The 20988-nt window shown below is 48.2% G+C and overlaps 1 protein-coding gene across 3 annotated transcripts in view; it reads left to right on the top strand.

Moving 5' to 3' along the window:
• PLAT (plasminogen activator, tissue type) overlaps positions 1-17565 on the top strand; it is a 40363-nt gene extending 22798 nt beyond the window's left edge. For all 3 annotated transcript variants that reach the window (XM_017889875.1, XM_017889873.1, XM_017889874.1), the window contains exons 3-14: positions 1415-1457; positions 3721-3858; positions 4784-4894; positions 5227-5401; positions 7595-7686; positions 9885-10056; positions 10753-10838; positions 12094-12289; positions 12401-12537; positions 12738-12878; positions 13740-13906; positions 16647-17565. In XM_017889875.1, the coding sequence (XP_017745364.1) occupies positions 1415-1457; positions 3721-3858; positions 4784-4894; positions 5227-5401; positions 7595-7686; positions 9885-10056; positions 10753-10838; positions 12094-12289; positions 12401-12537; positions 12738-12878; positions 13740-13906; positions 16647-16805 (1617 nt within the window). In that variant the 3' untranslated portion in view covers positions 16806-17565. The remainder of the gene's footprint in view (positions 1-1414; positions 1458-3720; positions 3859-4783; positions 4895-5226; positions 5402-7594; positions 7687-9884; positions 10057-10752; positions 10839-12093; positions 12290-12400; positions 12538-12737; positions 12879-13739; positions 13907-16646) is intronic.
• Positions 17566-20988: the final 3423 nt, after the last annotated feature.

Below are 20988 nucleotides of genomic sequence, written 5' to 3'. Positions count from 1 at the left end.
CCGCTGTTTTTAAATAATGTATTTGAATTAATCCATAAAATACAGTTGTCCCTCATATCTGCGGGGTATTTGTTCCAGGACCCCCAAGGATACCAAAATCCAGGGATACACAAGTTCCTCATATAAAATGGTGCAGAGTTTACATATCCTATACACACCCTCCTGTGTACTTTAAATCAACTCTAAATTACTTATAATACCTAGTACAATGTTAATGCTATGTAAATAGTTGTTATAATGTATTTTTTAATTTGTGTTATCTTTATTGTTGCATTATTTATATATTTTTTGGAGACAGGGTCTCACTCTGTCACCCAGGCTGGAGTGCAATGGCACAATCATAGCTCATGCAGCATCAAACTCCTAGGCTTAAGCCTTGGCCTCCCAAAGCCCTGGGGTTACAGGTGTGAGCCACAAGCCCAGCTTATATTATTATTTTTAATTTTTCAAATATTTTACGTCTGTTTTGGTTGAATCCACAGACATGGAACCTGCAGATATACAAGGTGGACTGTATTTATAAAAGACAATGCAGGGCAAGGCACAGTGGCTCACACCTGTAATCCCAGCACTTTGGGAGGCCGAGGTGGGAGGATCACTTGAGCCCAGGAGTTTGAGACCAGCCTGGGCAATATAGTGAGACCCTGTCTCTACAAAAAATTTAAAAATTAGCCAGGTGTGTAGTGGTACGCACTTGTGGTCCCAGCTACTCGAGAGGCTGAGGCAGGAGGATCGCTTAAGCCCAGGAGTCTGAGATTTCGGTAAGCTATGATTGCGCTAATGTACTCTAGCCTGGGTGACAAACTGAGATCCTGTCTCAAAAAAAAAAAAAAAAAAGGCAATGCAAGTGCCATGAGCCACAGCAGAGGCGAGCTGCCCTCATGGTGTCTACTATCTAGCTGAGACGGAAGTGCTACACACACTCTCTGAAAATGCCTAGCAATAAAGGGCCTCATGGAAGTCCAAACTAGCCACACCTCTCCCCTAGAGTGGGGAGAGCCCAGGTGACTGTGTGGAGTAGACAGGCAGCTGCAACTCCACTGCCCAATATGGTGGCCACTGACCATGTGTAGTGGTTTTAAATTTAAAAGAATTAAAGTTACAAATTGTTTCTTAGTCCCACTGGCCACATTCAAAGCACTCGGTGGCCCTGTATCGCTTCTGTGGTGGACAGCACAGACAGAAAACATTTCCACCATGCAGAAAGCTCTTCTGGACAGTGCCAGTCAGAAAGGAGAGGAAAAATTGGACTAGAAGGCAGGAGATGGACTTTCACTTGGGCCAGTTACCTGAGGGGGGTCTCTGAGCAGGGGCATCTGGCCGGCAGGTTCATGTGGGCTTCTGGGTTGGCCACCTTTACTCTTAGTACACCTGGCATGTGCTGATCCTTCCTCCACCTCTGGTTTCTTGGCAGGAAATCCACGCCCGATTCAGAAGAGGAGCCAGATCTTACCAAGGTCGGGTGAAGCTGAGGGGTACATGGGGTCGTGGGGGTGGGAGGCAGGGCAGGGTGCAGGGTGTGTCAGGCCCTATGAGGCCTTCTTCCACCTGCCACCTGCCTACGGTGTGACAGTGCCATTGCAGCATGATTCTACAAGAGATGCCTGTGTCGGCACCATTCTCCCATCAGCTGCAGCCACGGGGCGGGTTCTGACTCTGAGGGGAGCAGAAACAGGTGTCCCCCCGAGGAGCCAGGCTGTCAGGGATCACAATCTGGTAGGGGGCAGGGGGCAGCCACTAGCCCAAGGTCCTGGTTATACAGATCAGAAGGCAGAGCTCAGGAGAGAGCAAGCGGCTTGCCCAGGGCCACACAGCTGCCAGCAGCAGGGTGAGGGCAGTCACGGCGGAGGCCAGCCCCATGCTCTGGGTCTCATTCTAGGCTGTGATCCCACCACAGGGTGCCAGCAGCTTTGGTAACAACATCCCTGAGTATCCATTTGCCTCTGGTGATCTAACCGGGATGTCCCAACCGGAATGTCCCACCCAGGCAACCCCCAGACATGTTGGGGTCTCTAAGTCCACGTCTAGAGTTGACTCTAGAAGGCCGAGGAATGCGAGGCCCAGCTTCAGGTCCAAAACTACCAACCTAGGCCCTCAATTTCCCTCCTTCACGACCCAGTTCCTTTGAGTCTGGAAGACTCCGCAATACCCTTTGTAAAGGTGTTAAAAAGGGAGTGAGTCACACCTCGACTCCTAATGCCTTCACTGTTGGATGGCCTCCTGCTTCCTATGAGGGTATCCTGGCATCAGCGACCTCAAAAGCAGCAAGGGTCTGACTTAGAGTGGGCACATGCTACTTCTTTAATTAACTGAAAGTAAAGTTATTGTTTTTTAAGTTGGCATTCTGACTTGAAAACGGAAAGATGGTATGAGAATATTAATGGGAGTACTTCAACTATTTTCAGTATGCCAAAATACTTGGAGAAGTAGCACATTTTCTGCAAAACTAAAATGTCAATTTTCTTTGGGGCCAAAATGCATCATTTCTGTGTGGTAATACTTATGTGGATCAAAAACTCTGGTAGACAGTTATGCATATATATATTTGTTGATTAATTACAATGAGAAAAAGTCCAGGTGCAATGGCTCACATCTGTAACTCTAGCACTTTGGGAGGCTGATCCAGGAGGATGGCTTGAGCCCAGGAGTTCAAGACCAGCCTGGGCAACATAGTGAGACACTCCCCCCGCTGCCTCTCCCACCCCACCCCGCCTCTACAAAAAATTTTAAAAATTAGCTGGGTTTGGTGGTGTGCACTTGTACTCCCAGCTACTTGGGAGGTTGATGCAGGAGGATTGCTTGAGCCTGGGAGGCAGAGGTTGCAGTGAGCCAAGATAGCACTGCTGCACTCCAGCCTGGGTAACAGAGACCCTAAAAAAAGGAAAAAAAGAAAAAGAAAAGAAAAAATTAGGCTGGGCGCGGTGGCTCACGCCTGTAATCCCAGCACTTTGGGAGGCTGAGGCAGGCAGATTACTTGAGATCAGAAGTTCAAGACCAGCCTGACCAATATGGTGAAACCCCATCTCTACCAAAAATACAAAAATTAGCCGGGCATGTGGTGGGCACCTGTAATCCCAGCTACTCAGGAGGCTGAGGCAGGAGAATCACTTGAACCCGGGAGGTGGAGGTTGCAGTGAGCCAAGATTGTGCCACTGCACTGCAGCCTGGGCGACAGAGTGAGACTTTGTCTCTAAATAAATAAATAAATACATCATATGAGAATGTACTCAATGGCACTCGGAAAAGAAATGTAAACTTATTTTATTTTATTTTGAGATGGAGTCTTGCTTTGTCGCCCAGGCTGGAGTGCAGTGGTGCAATCTCGACTCACTGCAACCTCCACTTCCTGCGTTCAAGCGATTCTCCTGCCTCAGCCTCCTGAGTAGCTGGGATTACAGGCACCTGCCACCATGCCTGGCTAATTTTTGTATTTTTAGTAGAGACAAGGTTTCACCATGTTGGCCAGGCTGGTCTCCGAACTCCTGACCTCAAGTGATCCGCCCACCTCGGCCTCCCAAAGTGCTGGGATTTCAGGCGTGAGCCACCATGTCCGGCCAGTATTCGTTATCTTGTTGTCTTCCAGTTGTGTCTCTTCAATAAGGGAGTATGCAAAGGAGTCTATAGAAAGCAAGTGAGGGAGTTTTCTCAGTAGGTCCAAGGGTGGTGAGTCATTTCATCTTGAGTCATACTCTAATGAGGCTGGCCTGTCTTTTCTCATAGTGATCTGCAGAGATGAGGAAACGCAGATGATATACCAGCAACAACAGTCATGGCTGCGCCCCGTGCTCAGAAGCAACCGGGTGGAATACTGCTGGTGCAACAGTGGCAGGGCACAGTGCCACTCAGTGCCTGTCAAAAGTACGTACTGAGGCTGCGAGGTGGTGCATGCCTGTGATCCCAGCACTTTAGGAGGCCAAAGTGGGAGGATCACTGGAGCTCAGGAGTTAAAGACCAATCTGGGCAACATAGCAAGTCCCCTCTCTCTACAAAAAATAAAATTAGCCAGACCTGGTATGTAGTCCCAACTACTTGGGAGGCTGAGGTAAAAGGATCACTTGAGCCCAGGAGTTGGAGGCTGCAGTAATCTATGATTGCACCACTGCACTTCAGCCTCAGTGACAGGGCAAGCCCCCATCTCTAAAACAAAATAACACAACACAACACAAACAAAACAAAACAAAACACAGAAAAGCCCAGTACAAATCGACTTTAAGCTGAGGCTTCGAGTTCAGGGGTCCAGCCTCATGAGCCCTGTCTTTCATGGTCCCCAGCAAGTTCAAATCTTCAAAAGGAGCCTCCAGGCCTGTTCGGCCTTAGGCAAAGGTGAAGGTATAAGCAGAAAAGGGAGCAAGACCAAGTGACCTTGGGCAAATGCCCAATTGCCTCAGTTTCCTCAGCTGTAAAGAGGCAGGAATAACAGTACACACTTCATGGTTTGCTGTGAGGATTAAATTAGCTAATTTTTGTAGACTGTACAACAGTGCCTGGCACGTAGAGCACATTCTTAATATTTTAACTCACATCATCCTTGGAGCTGCTTTGAAAGTACAGGGGACCCTTGAACAACACTTGTCTGACCCACAGGGTCCACTTATGCACGGATTTTTTTCAACTAAAGGCAGGATAAAAACAGTACTTGTAGGATGCGGAACAGTATTTGTAGTGTGTTCCACACTGCGGGACTTGAGTGTGTGTGGATTGTGGTAGACAGGCCTCCTGGAACCATGGCGCAAGCACACAGAGGGAGGCTGTCATTAGGGGCTTCCTTGTTTATACTCAACAGGTTGCAGCGAGCCAAGGTGTTTCAATGGCGGCACCTGCCAGCAGGCCCTGTACTTCTCAGATTTCGTGTGCCAGTGCCCTGAAGGATTTGCTGGGAAGCACTGTGAAATAGGTGAGTAGGTGGGAGCATGTGAGAGGAGCTGAAATCCCACCACCCCAGTTCTCCCCCACAGGAAGGAAAGGCAGGGTGCAGATGGCAGGGCCAAGGGTGGGGGCCAGGGACAGCAAAGGCGCTTCTGCCATGGGTCGGGAAGCACAGTGCCAGGCAGCGGGCAGAGCCCAGGTGTGAACCTGGATCCAGGCTGGCACCCTTGCCGCCCAGCCTATGGCTTCCCAACCAGCCTGCGTCAGGCCTGGGGGATGACAGGGCAGAGAGGGGAGCCTCCTGAGGGCTGAATGAAAGGGGATTCCCACGTGAGGCATCCGTGCCCTGCTCTCCATCAGATACCAGGGCCACGTGCTACGAGGACCAGGGCATCAGCTACAGGGGCACGTGGAGCATAGCAGAGAGCGGCGCCGAGTGTACCAACTGGAACAGCAGCGCACTGGCCCAGAAGCCCTACAGCGGGCGGAGGCCTGACGCCATCAGGCTGGGCTTGGGGAACCACAACTACTGCAGGTGAGGGCATGTCCCCAAGGAGGGTTTCCCCCCGTGAGAAGCTGCTATGGCTGGGGCAAGATTCTGTCAGATCTGTCAGGGTTCTCCCAAGAAACATAACCAATACAGGATGGATGGATGGATGGATGGATGGATGGATGGACAGATGGACAGATGATAAATAGATGATAGATGGATAGATGATAGATGATAGACAGATGATAGGTGATACATTGATAGATAATAGACGATTGATAGATGATAGATTAGATAGATGATAGATACATAAATGATAGATAGTAGATGTAAGATGATAGATGATAGATAGATGATAGACAGACAGATGATAGAGAGATAGGAGAGAGAGAAAGAGAGAGTGTGTGTGAACCCAAAGTATCTGAGACAGGTCTCAATCAATTTAGAAAGTTGATTTTGCCAAGGTTAAGGACACCCCTATGACACAGCCTCAGGAGGTCCTGAGGACATGTGCCCAAGGTGGTCAGGGCACAGCTTGCCTTTAGACATTTTAGGGAGTCATGAGACATCAATCAGCATGTGTGAGATGTACATCCGTTTGGTCTGGAAATGTGGGATAACTCGAAGCAAGGGCTTCCAGGCCATAGGTAGATAAGAGACAAAAGGCTGTATTCTGAGTCCTTGATCAGTTTTTCACTGAACACACAATTGAGTCTAGCTCAGTTGATCTGCATTTTTACATAAACAATAGGGCAGAGGAAGTAATCAGATATGCATTTGTCTCAGGTAAGCAGAGGGATGACTTTCTGTCCTGCACCTGGGAAGATCAGCTATCCGTTGACAATGCCAAGGTGAAAGTCAACAGAACTGTTTTAGGGTAAAGATCTTCAGGCCCACAAGGAATTCCTTGTAGGGAATTAAAACAAAACAAAACAAAACAAAACAAAAAAAAACCTTTGCAACTACCTTATTGAGGAATAAAATGAGAGGCAGGTTAGCCATAGTTCCTGGCTTGACATTTCCCTTGGCTCACTGACTTTGGGGTCCCCAGATTTGTTTTCCTTTACACCAGATAGAAAGACATTTCTGTTAAGGAACTGGCTGATAGGATCGTGGGGGCTGGCAAGTCTGAAACATGTAGGTAAGCCAGGCTGGAAATGCAGGCAGGAGCTGAGGCTGCTGTCTTAAGGCAGAATTTCTTATTCAGGAAACCTCATATTTGCTCTTAAGGCCTTTAAGTAATTGGAGGAGGCCCAACTACATTATCTAGGACAATTTCCTTTTCTAAAGTCAGCTGGCTGTAGGTATTAACCACATCTATAAAACACTTTCACAACTCCTAGATGAATGTTTGATTAACTGACTGAGTGCCACAGCCTGGCCAAGTTGACACATAAGACTATTCCAGTCCATGCCTTGTCAACTTGGCACCTACATGCAACTCCTTAAACCATACTTCACCGCCAAGTAAACACAGGAACGAAATCATACTCCTGCCTAACATGATACAACTACCAGTGTACAACCAAAAATGCACTCCTGGCTGGGCTCAGTGGCTCATGCCTGTAATCCCAGCACTTTGGGAGGCCGAGGCAGGTGGATCACCTGAGGTCAGGAGTTCAAGACCAGCCTGGCCAACACGGTGAAACCCCGTCTCTACTAAAATACAAAATTAGCCAGGCATGGTGGCAGGCGCCTGTAATCCCAGGTACTCAGGAAGCTGAGGCTGGAGAAATGCCCAAACCCAGGAAGCAGAGGTTGTGGTGAGCGGAGATGCGCTGCTGCACTCCAGCCTGGGAGAAAGAGCGAGACTCTGTTTCANCAACCAAAAATGCACTCCTGGCTGGGCTCAGTGGCTCATGCCTGTAATCCCAGCACTTTGGGAGGCCGAGGCAGGTGGATCACCTGAGGTCAGGAGTTCAAGACCAGCCTGGCCAACATGGTGAAACCCCGTCTCTACTAAAAATACAAAAATTAGCCAGGCATGGTGGCAGGCGCCTGTAATCCCAGGTACTCAGGAAGCTGAGGCTGGAGAAATGCCCAAACCCAGGAAGCAGAGGTTGTGGTGAGCGGAGATGCGCTGCTGCACTCCAGCCTGGGAGAAAGAGCGAGACTCTGTCTCAAAAAAAAAAAAAGAAGCACTCCCCATTCCTCCAGAAAAGGATACCAAACCTTGGATCCTAGATGAGAGGCTTCACCTTTGACCTACCCTGGCCCTTCCCTTGGCTGATTTTTCAGAAACCCAGACCGAGACTCAAAGCCCTGGTGCTATGTCTTTAAGGCGGGGAAGTACAGTTCGGAGTTCTGCAGCACCCCCGCCTGCTCTGAGGGTAAGTGGCAACCACCCCACCTTTCCCTGAGTGTCCCTGGGGGAGGAGAGTCTGGGAGGACAGGCCGACAGCCCTCCTGCACCTGAGGGGAGAAAGGGGGAGGCCAGGAGTGAGTCATTTTGGTTGCAGAGGGAAGAAAGACAGGACTTAGGTCTGTGCCCGGGCTTGGCCTCTGACTGGCTATTTGTCTGACCTGGAGTTGATCTCCTCACACTCTGACCCTCAGTTTCCTCCACTATGGTGGAGAGGATGGGGCTGAATCAGTGGTTTTCAGTCGTTTTGAGAATGAATGGAGATTCTCCCTTTTTTGATTAATGGGTGAATGGGCCTTTCTCTCTCTTTTGCTCCCTCTCAAACCTTTTAATGCAAAAACAAACAAAAAAACCAAACTTCCAAAATTGAACAAAGAAAATATTAAGTTACAAGGCCAGGCACAGTGGCTTATGCCTGTAATCCCAGCACTTTGGAAGGCTGAGGCGGGTGGATAACCTGAGGTCAGGAGTTTGAGACCAGCCTGGCCAACATGATGAAACTGTGTCCCTACTAAAAATACAAAAATTAGCTGGGTGTGGTGGCAGGCACCTGTAGTCTCAGCTACTCAGGAGGCTGAGGCAGGAGAATTGCTTGAACCTGGGAGGTGGAGGTTGCAGTGAGCCAAGATGATGTCACTGTACTCCAACCTGGGGCGATAGAATAAAAAAACTGTTTCAAAAAAAAAAAAAGAGAAAGAAAAAAATCCTAAGTTACAGAAAGGTACTATGAATTCAGTGGTGCTTTTACAAATCATTACATTATTTATCACAGCACTATGAAAGATATTTTTTTAAGTTCTAAATATTTTTAGGGCAGGCACAGTGGCTCATGTCTATAATCCCAGCACTTTGGTAGGCTGAGGCGGGAGAACTGCTTGAACCCAGGAGTTTGAGACCAGCCTGGGCAACAAAGTGAGACTCCATCTCTACAAAAAATACAAAAATTAGTAAGGTGTAGTGGCACATGCCGGTGGTCCCAGCTGCTTGGGAGCCTGAGGTGGGAGGATCGCTTGAGCCCGGGAGATTGAGGCCGTGGTTAGCAATGATTGTGCCACTGCACTCCAGCCTGGGTGACAGTGGGATCCTGTCTCAAAATAAATACATAAATATGTGTGTGTGTGTATATATATATATATATAATACACATATATTAAATTTGTACATGATATATATAAACACGCATCAGCTATGTGCATTCAGCACCCAGGTCCATGGGTGATGCCTGTGACTCTGAAGACTTTATGGTCACTCTAAAGCATCCTCCCCATCCCCCATGATCTGGTCTAAATGAGGACTTGCAGATCTAGATAATCTTGAAAATCCCTTCCATTTATGGTATTTATGTATAGAAGTATGCTTTGTCAGTTTCGGGTGGGGAGAAAAAAATGGAAAAATGGGGTAAATAGATGAAAACAGGCAGCACTCTACGGCTCATCCCCTCCTCCTTCCCAAGCCCATCATCAGATCCTCAGGACACTGGCAGACACAGTCTGAGAAATAACCCCCACCCCAGCCCTACTGAAGCACCTTGGTTCACCACAGCCTGTTAAGTATACACCAGGAAACCCCTACCAGCTTTCAAAGCAGCTCCAGAAACAGTCCCCACTCATGGAACGCAGCAGCCTTCCTGCTGAACCTGAAGATGCCCCCAGTCTCTCTCTCAACACAGCAATCTAGGGAGCCACTTCCAGTGGAGATGAAACCCCCTTGCCATCTCTAAGTAAAAGGACTCAAAGAAGGGGAAAAAGGCTCAGGCCGGGCACGGTGGCTCACACCTATAATCCTAGCACTTTTGGGAGGCTGAGGCAGGCAGATCACCTGAGGTCAGGAGTTCAAGACCAGCCTGACCAACACGGTGAAACCCCATCTCAACTAAAAATACAAAATTAGCCTAGCATGGTGGTGCATGCCTGTAACCCCACCTACTTGGGAGGCTGAGTTAGGAGAATCGCTTGAACCCAGGAGGTGGCAGTTGCAGTGAGCCGAGATCGTGCATTACACTCCAGCCTGGGCAACAAAAGGGGAAGTGTGAGGTGTTACACTCTTCTCAGTACCGGGCTAGTGGCCTCCAGCTTCCCCGGCCGGCAGCTCTTCTTCAAGCCCCAGCCCCGACTTGCGTGCTTCAGAATTTGTTTTTGTTTCAGTTTGAGAATTCTTTTCTTCTAGGAAACAGTGACTGCTACTTTGGGAATGGGTTAGCCTACCGTGGCACCCACAGCCTCACCGCATCGGGTGCCTCCTGCCTCCCGTGGAATTCCATGATCCTGATAGGCAAGGTTTACACAGCACAGAACCCCAATGCCCAGGCACTGGGCCTGGGCAAACATAATTACTGCCGGTAGGTAGCACAGGGGTGGGGGGTTCAGGTTTTGGCAGAACGTGGGATTAGGGTGTGAGATGGGAGAAGATTCCATGCCTCAAGTTACATGACAGACCCAGTGCGTGGGAAACACCCATGGATACTATCTAGTCCAACCTCTTCACTTGCTAGAATAACACTTATTGTGAAAAGGAAGGTCTGCCAGTTTTCCAACCCAAATCCCAAGTTAAGGGTCCTGGCCTGTAACCATTTAGTCCTCAGTTGTTCTCATGACATCTTTATTCCAACGATTTGTAAGAGTTCCATAACAGGACAGCTCACACAGTTCTGCCCAACAACCCTATGAGATTAGAACACTACATTACTGATTGCATAACGAAGTTAAAGAGAAGTTCTCCTAGGGTGGGGGTGTGCCACAAAGTCAAGATGAACTCAGTGTCTTCCCTTCCACCTCAGTGGTTATCATCGGTTTATTGAGTCTCCTACGCTTACATGGCCTGTGAGGTGACTGAAAAATGGGATTGAAAACCTTAAACTCCTGGCCTGGTCTGGTGGTGTACGCCTGTAATCCCAGCACTTTGGGAAGTTGAGGCAGGAGGATTACTTGAGCCCATGAGTTCAAGACCAACCTGGGCAACACGGCAAGACCCCATCTCTACAAAAATTAAAAAATAAGAAGATAAAAAGGAAACGTTAAATTCCCTTATCATTTAGGAATCCTGATGGGGATGCCAAGCCCTGGTGCCACGTGCTGAAGAACCGCAGGCTGACATGGGAGTACTGTGATGTGCCCTCCTGCTGTAAGGACTGGGCCCCGGCCACCTCCCTGCACCTGGTCTCCCTTCTTCACCATCTCCTCGCCACTTTCTAGGCCTCCATGGCTGTCTGGTGCAGATTGTGTGCCTACAATCTGCAGGCTGGGTGGGGAGGGGGCTTCCATTACTGAAGCCATGGTGGGTGGACAGGTGTCCATGTTCCATGCATGGGGGTGGTGGGGAGGGGCGAGAAGAAAGAAAAGAACACAGCAACCTCTCTGAGAAGTCAGTAGGCTCTACCCCACTCTCTCTAGACGCCTCTATTGGTGATGCTGAGAGTAATGGGGAATGAGGAGGAGGCCTCTCATGCATGGCTCCTTAGATAATCAAGTGCCTTCACCACATTCTTCCAATAGCGTGGTGGAGGTGGTCTTCCCACCTCCAGTTTACTGAGTAGGAAGCAGTCTCCCAGACGCCAGGTGGCCTGCCCAAGCTCGCTGGGCACCGGGAGGTAAAGCCAGGGCCTGCCTTCACACCCTCTGACCCCAAGGCATGTACTTCCACTGTGAGCTCTCCCGCGCTTCCTGCTGACCTAGTTCACACAGGGGAGCTGGCTCACGACATGGGTGAGAAATAGGAGATTCAAGTTGGTGCATATTGCTAAAAAATGAAACTTTAGTTTGGAAATGGCTGGAGAGTAGGTTATTAATCAGCTCCTGTGAACACACAGATCAGCCAGAATGTTCCCCAAGGAACACAAGTCTAATTGGGATGATGAGACACAGACCACCAGCTAACTCACACCCAAGGGCATTAGTATGAGTCCTCAGTGGTCCGTGTCCCTAAGCTCCTCAGAGCTGAGCAGGTGGGGATGTTAGGAAAGCTTTGCGAGGAGGCAGGATTGTACATGGGCCTTGAAGCATGGGTAAGGTTGGGCAGATGGAAAAGAAATGAGCAGACATTCCTCAGAAGGAAGCTGCAATCCTTTATTTCTTAGGCCAGGTAATGGCTGTAGGAAAACATTAGAAGAAATGAAGGATGGTAGATCCCCAGTTTTGGAGTCAAACATACTTGGGAACTAATCCGGGTGCCACTGCAACCTTGGGCAAAAAAAAGGAGTCTCCACCTCCTGAAACTCATTGCTGTGAGAACTAAAGAGAATGTATGGACAACACTTGGCATGCTGATCCCACCAAGTGAAAGTTGTGGTTTTACAGCCACGCAGATGGCCCCCTCTCTCTACCTACACACATGCAGGAGGCCTGTGGGTCTGACAGCTTCCTCATCCTTTCCTCTGCAGCCACCTGCGGCCTGAGACAGTACAGCCAGCCTCAGTTTCGCATTAAAGGAGGGCTCTTCGCCGACATCGCCTCCCACCCCTGGCAGGCTGCCATCTTTGCCAAGCACAGGAGGTCGCCGGGAGAGCGGTTCCTGTGTGGGGGCATACTCATCAGCTCCTGCTGGATTCTCTCCGCCGCCCACTGCTTCCAGGAGAGGTAGGGGCTCAGAAACCTAGCTGGTTTTCCCACCCTCTAAGGCCTAGAAACCAAGCCCTTTAGGGGAAATCCCACAGCAAAAATAGCATTCTAAGGCTGTTTCTCCACCAGGTTTCCGCCCCACCACCTGACGGTGATCTTGGGCAGAACATACCGGGTGGTCCCTGGTGAAGAAGAGCAGAAGTTTGAAGTAGAAAAATACATTGTCCATAAGGAATTCGATGATGACACTTATGACAATGACATTGGTAAGAGCTCGTCATTCCCGGCTCCAAGAGCTCGTCATTCCCGGCTCCAGTTCACGCTCAGATCACACAACACACCCACATGCACTCACCTGTGTTTACACGCATGGGCCTCCTCCTCCAGCCCCTGTCCCTCCTGCATGTTCCTCCCCTCCCAGGGACGTGGCCCTCACGCTGGCTCACTCCTCCTTTCTCTCTCCCAGCGCTACTGCAGCTGAAATCAGATTTGTCCCACTGTGCACAGGAGAGCAGCATGGTCCGCACTGTGTGCCTCCCGCCGGCGGACCTGCAGCTGCCAGACTGGACTGAGTGTGAGCTCTCCGGCTACGGCAAGCATGAGGCCTGTAAGTGGAAGGATGTCTTGGCCCCATCCTGTCTGCAGGACAGCAGGGGAGGCTGCGGTCCACCAGAGGAAAATGGGGTCAGGAGAGTGAGGTTCCAGCCCAGGTCAGGCACTGACGCCAGTCCCGTCTCCCTGTGCCGTGGGGGTCTGTCTCTGCTGTCCCTGCCTCACAGGGACACTGCAGGCCAGGAAAGAACACAACAGTATGAAGACCTCAAAGTGCTGCAGGTGTTGGGAAGGTTCTGAGGAGGAAGTGGAGTACAGTTGCTAAGCGTGTGGGTTCTGGGAAGCTGGAGTTGCATAGACCCGATTTCAAATCCCACTTGGTGAACTATGTGACCGTGGACATGGACTTTTATTTTGAACTGCTCCCAGCCTCAGTTTCCTCATTGGTAAAGTGGAGACAGAACTGTCTCCCTAATTAGATTAGGAGGGTTAAATGAGATACTATTGAACGAATGGTTGTGAGCTGGGGTGATTTCATCCCCCAGGAAATGTTTGGCGAGGTCTGGAGACATTTTTGGTTGTTACAGTTCAGGGTGAGGGTTAACACCAGCCTTCAGTGAGCGCAGCCAGGGATGCTGCACACTGCAGGGCTCAGGACTGTCCCCGTCCCCCTCAACAGGGACCTGCCTGGTCCGAAGCATCAGCAGTGCCACTAGGGAGAGGCTGGGGGTTCAGTCCCGGAATCCTGCTGTTTTTGTGGGTCAAAACGATACAATACCAGCAGTGTCATAGGATTCGACCTAATATATGTTGAATCTAGATCAATGTTAGCTATTATTGGAAAATTTGGCTTTCTCTTTCTAAAAGGTTTATAAATAACTTTCTCTAAAACCACATGACGGTTCTCCCCTTTCAGTGTCTCCTTTCTATTCAGAGCGGCTGAAGGAGGCTCATGTCAGACTGTACCCATCCAGCCGCTGCACATCACAACATTTACTTAACAGAACGGTCACCGACAACATGCTGTGTGCTGGAGACACTCGGAGCAGCGGGCCCCAGGCGAACCTGCACGACGCCTGCCAGGTAAACAGGAGTGGCGCGCCCATGCTGGGCACAACCCAGGGGAAAATACCCCTGGGACAACAGGTTCTTCACCAAGGAAAAAAGTTATCACCAGTGTGGAGTGATTTCCTCTTAGCGATACCCCTGGGGATTCTAGATGAGGGCCTCAGAGAATAAAGCAACTGGAGGATGATCAAAGTCCCCTAAACCTAAGAACTTTAAACTGCAGGAAATTCCCCCAGGATCTGCATGAGAAACTCCACCTGTACAGGATTTCCTTTCAGCCCAGGCAATTGATTGACTGTTGAAGTGATGAGAGAGCCACACAATTAAGAAATGTTTGCCATGGCCTGGTGTGGTGGCTCACGCCTGTAATCCCAGCACTTTGGGAGGCTAAGGCGGGCGGATCACCTGAGGTCAGGAGTTCGAGACCAGCCTGACCAACATGGAGAAACCCCATCTCTAGTAAAAATACAAAATTAGCCTGGCGTGATGGCACATGCCTGTAATCCTAGCTACTCGAGGCTGAGGCAGGAGAATCGCTTGACTCCAGGAGGCAGAGGTTGCAGTGAGCCGAGATCACGCCATTGCACTCCAGCCTGGGCAACAAGAGCAAAACTCGGTCTCAAAAAAAAAAAAGAAAGAAGTGTTTGCCTCTGTTGGTGCTAGAGAATTGGAGTCTGCTTTGTAGAAGGAGAAGGTAGAAAGGCAACTTACTGGGAAGCAGGATCTCGATGATGTGAGAAAGAAGTTTTCAAAACTCACATTCAGCCCTAATACCCTGGGAAAGCACACTATTTGGAGTCCTTCGTGTGAGCATCCTTATCAGAATTAGTACTTATATTTCATGATTAGCCAGATACTGGGGTGCGGGAGGACAGGCCAGCCTGCTGGTATTAAGACCTACACATAGCCAAGGAATTGATCTTCCTCAGACATTTCAGTGTCTGCAGTGTGCCAAGCTCTCCTTTAGGGGCTGGGAGTAGAAGAGATGCAAAGAGAAGTGAGGCCAGGCTCTGGCACTGAAGGATGTGTGGGCTTTGTTTTTGCAAGGCAGTCATATCAGCGGTTTCCCCTCTGATTCCCTGACAGTACTTAGTTTCTTTTTGAATGGTTACTTCAGAAACCTTAGCTGTACCACCCAGCTTACACTCCAAAAACAAAAAGGTTGTACCAAAGTGAAACCATTATCTATCTGCATGCTTAAAAGCAAAACCAAATTATTTTAATTCAATATAAGAACAGCTAACAATTACCAAGAGTTTTACTAGATGTCTTCCATTGCTTTTCACGCATTTTTTTTACTGAATGCCATAACCACCCTATGGTTAGTATTAATATTATCTCTATGGTACAGATAAGAAAACCATAGTTAGTCTAAGGCCACTCAGTTAGTAGGTGGTGGAGCCAAGCCAGGGTTTTTGAGGCCTGACACGTTTGAGCAATTAACTCTACTTTACCAGAATAGATACAGCCTAATCGTCCAGAGGACCAAGATAACTGAGATACAGTTTTCCCACTCTTCAGTAAGTCTCCACTTAACAGCATGCCTGGAAAAAACAGGTTCTTAGAAACTGCAACTGTAAGTGAAATGACATATAACAAAACCAATTTTACCATCAGCTAATTCCAAAACCAATTTTACCATCAGCTAATCGATATAAACAAGAGTTGGTCAGGTGTGGTGACTCATCCCTATAATCCCAGCACTTTGAGAGGCTGAGGCAGGCAGATCACCTGAGGTCAGGAGTTCGAGACCAGCCTGACCAACATGGTGAAACCCTGTCTCCACTAAAAACCCAAAAATGAGCCAGGTGTGGTGGCGCATGCCCATAAGCACGAGAATTGCTTGAACTCCGGAGGCGGAGGCCACAATGAGCTGAGATTGCGCCACTGAACCCTAGCCTGGGTGGGTGACAGAGTGAGACACCATCTCAAAAAAAAAAAAAAAAAAAGATAGAGTGAAGTTCCTGTGGCAATATTTCTAGTTATAAAAATATCAACAAACTTCTAAAGACCCAAAACACTTCTAACATTCAATATTGAAATAAATACATTTAAGAAAGGTTAATAAAACAAACGGTATTTATTCACCCAATTTTGGAGAATAAGTGAGTGATGGCGGTCGAAATAGTGGTGGGTTAATTCAGGGAATAAATGTTTGCAAAGCAAAAATGGTAAGGAACACCTCTTACTACCATGAAGTTCAAAAACAATCACAAATAGGGCAGGCTCCCTGACTGCCTCCACACCTCACAGTTTATCACCATTCATTCGTGTATTTATCATAGACCAGAGAGATTTTTACTTTATAACACTGTGTTTTCATTCATTCATTTTCCAACCTGCTTATTTGAATTCAGGGTCTCAGGTCGGGGTGGCCAGAGCCACCTGGCAGCTCAGGGGGCCAGGCAGGACCAGCCCTGGACAGATGCCACCAACCTATTGCAGAGCCACTGACACCCACACTCACTCAGACCCACACTCACACTGGGCCCATGTAGACACATCCTCAGTTGGCCTAACGTGCAAGCTTTGGGATATGGAAGGAAACCAGGGTACCCGGACAAAACCCAGGCAGACAGTGTCCCCAGACAGGAATTGATTTTTTTTCTTGTCAATGTTATAATGAAATGACATTGAATGGAATATTATTGAAAGGCCTGCTGTATTTTGAAGAATACAATGTTTATGCTGCACATACTTTCTCCAGATAGTCTGCCTTTTTTTGCAAAAGCCAAACCTGCTATCTCCTTTGCAGGGTGATTCGGGAGGCCCCCTGGTGTGTCTGAATGGTGGCCGCATGACTTTGGTGGGCATCATCAGCTGGGGCCTGGGCTGTGGACAGAAGGATGTCCCGGGTGTGTACACCAAGGTCACCAACTACCTAGACTGGATTCAAGACAACATGCAACTGTGACCAGGAACAACCGACTCCTCAAAAGCAAATGAGACCCTGCCTCTTCTTCTTCAGAAAACACTGCAAAGGCAGAGTGCTTCTCTATACAGACATCTCCAGACCCACCACACCGCAGGAGCGGGAGGAGACCCTATAGGAGAGTTAAGAGTGCATTTTCCCAGATATTTCCCATTTTGGAAGTTTTCAGGAGTTGGTCTGATTGCAGGATGCTCTGTCAGATGGGAAGACATGAATGCACACTAGCCTCTCCAGGAATGCCTCCTCCCAGGGCAGAAAGTGGCCATGCCACCCTGTTTTCAGCTAAAGCTCAACCTCCTGACCTGTCACAGTGAGCAGCTTTGGAAACAGGACCACAAAGATAAAAGTATGTCTCAATAGTAAAAGATAATAATATCTTTCAGGAAAGACAGATTGCATTAGAAACAGACAATGTATTTATAGTCACAAGAGCCCAGCAGGGCCTCAAAGTTGGGGCGGGCTGGCCGGCCCGTCATGTTCCTCAAAAGCACCCTTGACATCAAGTCTCCTTCCCCTTTACCCACTCCCCAGCTCTCGGAAGGTATTCCTTTTGTGTACAGTGTAAAGTGTAAATCCTTTTTCTTTATAAACTTTAGAGTAGCATGAAAGAATTGTATCATTTGAACAACTAGGTTTTAGCATATTTATAGCAATCCATGTTAGTTTTTACTTTCTGTTGCCACAACCCTGTTTTATACTATACTTAATAAATTCAGATATATTTTTCACGGTTTTTCCAAAATCAGAGTGGAATGGTTTTGTTATAGATGCTGTATCTCACTGTTTATTCATGTTGACATTTTAAAATCATTTGGAATTCTGCTTCACTCGTTCAACATATACACAACACCTGTAACATACAAGGCTAGGTGCTCCGGAACAGGAAAAGGAGGAACAGGGATGCTTGGTCTGATGGGATGATCGGCATTTAGAGAAGTACTAAGGTACAATGGAGCCGCCACAAAAGGGCAGACTTGTAGTGGAACTCAGTTGCAAGAGGGTTTGGGGAATCTTAAGGAAAAAATGGAATCTTAAGGAAAAAAATAACTGGGTGAGATGTGGACTGTGGATAGGTGTGGAAAAGGCACTCTTCATGGAGATATGAGTATCTAGAGGACCAAGAGAGGGGAGTACAGGGAGAAATGAGGAGTTGAGCTTGTCTGAAGTGAACTTCAGGAAGAGGAACATAGGCTGGAATTTAGATTACGGGGGCTCTGAACACCAAACTGATTTTGGACTTAATTGACTTAATTCTGTAGGCAACCAGCAGCCATGGAGATTTGTGCTCAGGGAAGTGAGGAACTAAGCATGCCCTAGGAAAATTAACCAGAGGGTGGCTGGCGAGCGAGCAGACAGCAGGAGAGGAATGCTGTGGGGATAGGGAGGAAGAACCTCGCATGACCTTGCTAACACAGCAACATCCCAACCATTGGTTCGGCCTAGAAGCTGGTATTTGGGCCACCTGTTTCCCATCCTGTCTTAACTTTCTGCTCATTAGCAAGAACCCCTAGACCAGTCTACACAAGTATGTTATCTAAGTAAGGTTGCATTCTGCTTCTCTTAGATTACTTTCTACTCGTGAGATGCAACCCCTATTCCTGGCTGCTGCCTGGCAGCTTTTGTTCTCACTGACATCCTAGTTCCAAGAATAAATCAGAAGCTGCAATGCTGCTGTTGGGGATATGCTGACACAGCTCCTCAGAGAGGAGAAATGTGGTCTCTCTAGTGGAGTTGTCAGAACTGCTCAATTTAGAGGTTCTTGGAAGGAAAGTCATTTAAACTCACAAAGGAAAGAGATTCTTTAACACCCAAGAGCTTGATTGGGGTTGGGGGAGGCAGTGGGGCACATCCCTGAAGTGCTGAAGTCCCTAGGCCAGTAAGTAAATGCAAGTCACAGAGACTTAAGTCACCTATTTCTTGACTTCAGACTGCTCACTTGCATGTTCTACAATTTTTAGACAGATGTGTATCTCAGTCATTTCAGAAAAACATTGTCTGAGGCCAGGAATGGTGGCTCATGCCTATAATCCCAGCACTTTAGGAGGTTGAGGTGGGCAGATCACTTGAGGCCAAGAGTTTGAGACCAGCCTGGCCAATGTGGCGAAACCCCAGCTCTACTAAAAATACAAAAGTTAGCCGGGTGTGGTGGTGCACGCCTGTGGCTCCAGCTACTTGGAACACTGAGGCAGGAGAATCACTTGAGCCTGGGAGGCAGAGGTTGCAGTAAGCTGAAATTGTGTCACTACACTAAGGCCTGGGCAACAGAGCAAGACTCTGTCTAAAAAAAAAAAAAGAAAGAAAGAAAAAAAAAAGAAAACACTGAGGATCAGTACAAAGGAACCCCAGCCACTGAATCTCTGGCAGAAATTCAGCTGATTTCATCCCCTCCCCCTTTACAGGACAAGCTCTTCTTCAGGATTAATGAAATGAACTGAGGCAATGAGGCCCCTGGGGATGGAAAAGGGAGGTTAAAAGGCCCCAGCATTCCTCCCACACAGTCTTGGAACCACAGACTAGATAGAGACAATTGCTCAGAAGAGGCCCCTGATTGAGGGACGGGGCCCCAGCCCAGCGAGGCAAATTCTAAAACACACTCAAAAGAGCAACACATCATTACCGGGAATGGGTGTCAGGGGAAATTAAATATCATCTCCTCATTATTCCCAGCTAGTTAATAAAACAATAGATGGTAACAGCCCAGGAGAACAAGATCTCCAGGTACCTGTGCAACTCTTTTTACTGGGTGAAGACCCAGAGGAACTCGGATGGTGACACTGCACCCTCCCAGAGCTCCAGTCATGTCTGTTTATCAAAAAGTGCATAAACTTTTGGTTCCCCTTAACTTTAAAAGCCAAAGACTCATGCAACCCTCAGTATTTAGGATCTTGGAGGAAGTTTGAATTTGAAATTCAATTTCCTTTTATTTATTTTGTTTTATTTTGAGATGGGGTCTCACTCTTTTTGCCCAGGCTGGAGTGCAGTGGCGTGACCTCGGCTCACTGCAACCTCTGCCTCATGGGTTCAAGCGATTCTCCTGCCTCAGCCTCCCGAGTAGCTGGGATTACAGGTGCCCGCCACCAGGCCCGGCTAATTTTTGTATTTTTCAGTAGAGATGGGTTTTGTCATGTTGGCCAGGCTGGTCAAATTTCCTTTTAAAAATTCTAACAGTTTGTCAGGCACGGGGGCTCATGCCTGTAATCTCAGCACTTTGGGAGGCCGAGGCGGGCAGATCAAGAGTTCAGGAGTTCAAGACCAGCCTGGCCACATAGTGAAACCCTGTCTCTACTAAAAAAATACAAAAAAAAAAAAAAAAAAATTAGCTGGGCGTGGTGGTGGGCGCCTGTAATCCTAGCTACTCAGGAGTCTGAGGCAGGAGAAAAGCTTGAACCCGGGAGGTGGAGACTGCACTGAGTCGAGATCGCTCCACTGCACGCCGGCCCGGGCAACAGTGCGAGACTCCCTCTCAAAAAAAAAAAAAAATTCTATTAACATAATGAGTATCGATGGCATGGAGTCCCCACCTACCGGCCACAGAGAAAAGTACATGTATACAACCAACTTCCTGTGCCACCACCAGTGTCAGAGCACCAGGAGCACAGGCAAAGAGGCAGTCAACGCTGGCTGAGAGGGAGAAGGGGTGGAGCACTAGCTGGCACTGAACACTCACAGCGACTACACACAAGTTTTAAGGTCTTTTCACAGCCATGAGATGTTTACAGAAAATTGTTACAGGTGTGGCATAACAATCGGCTCCCAGTGCCTTATCTTGTAAGAAGCCTGTCCTGAAATAAAGATGCCAGGTACCGTGACACCCTGTTTCAAGCCTAAATTAACAAGACAAGAGAAGCAGGTCAAGAGAATGGGGAAAGTGCTAGACTAAATGCCTGAAGCTTCAACGGTTTCGTCTTTTAAAACCCTGGTGAAAAATAACTAGGTGGATCTGGACCTTATGCTCACAACCCTAAAAATGACGTTAATATCAGCATCTGCTATCTTCCAGATGCAACCAGAGAACTGATTGAAACACATGCTTTAGGTCCGCTGGCTGGAGAGGACAGAAGTGGTAAGATCCTCCCAAGTCGATGAGTTCCTCACTGCTTCTACTGAGGTGTGAGTGGCACAGCATTATTGTTAGTTCTGGTAACAAACCACTTAGGACATAGAG

Source organism: Rhinopithecus bieti, unplaced genomic scaffold (assembly GCF_001698545.2).
Source record: "Rhinopithecus bieti isolate Rb0 unplaced genomic scaffold, ASM169854v2 scaffold_19901, whole genome shotgun sequence".
Classification (NCBI taxonomy): Eukaryota; Metazoa; Chordata; class Mammalia; order Primates; family Cercopithecidae; genus Rhinopithecus; species Rhinopithecus bieti.
The sequence above is the reverse complement of the archived record's forward strand: the minus strand, read 5'-3'. Positions and strand labels throughout refer to the sequence as shown.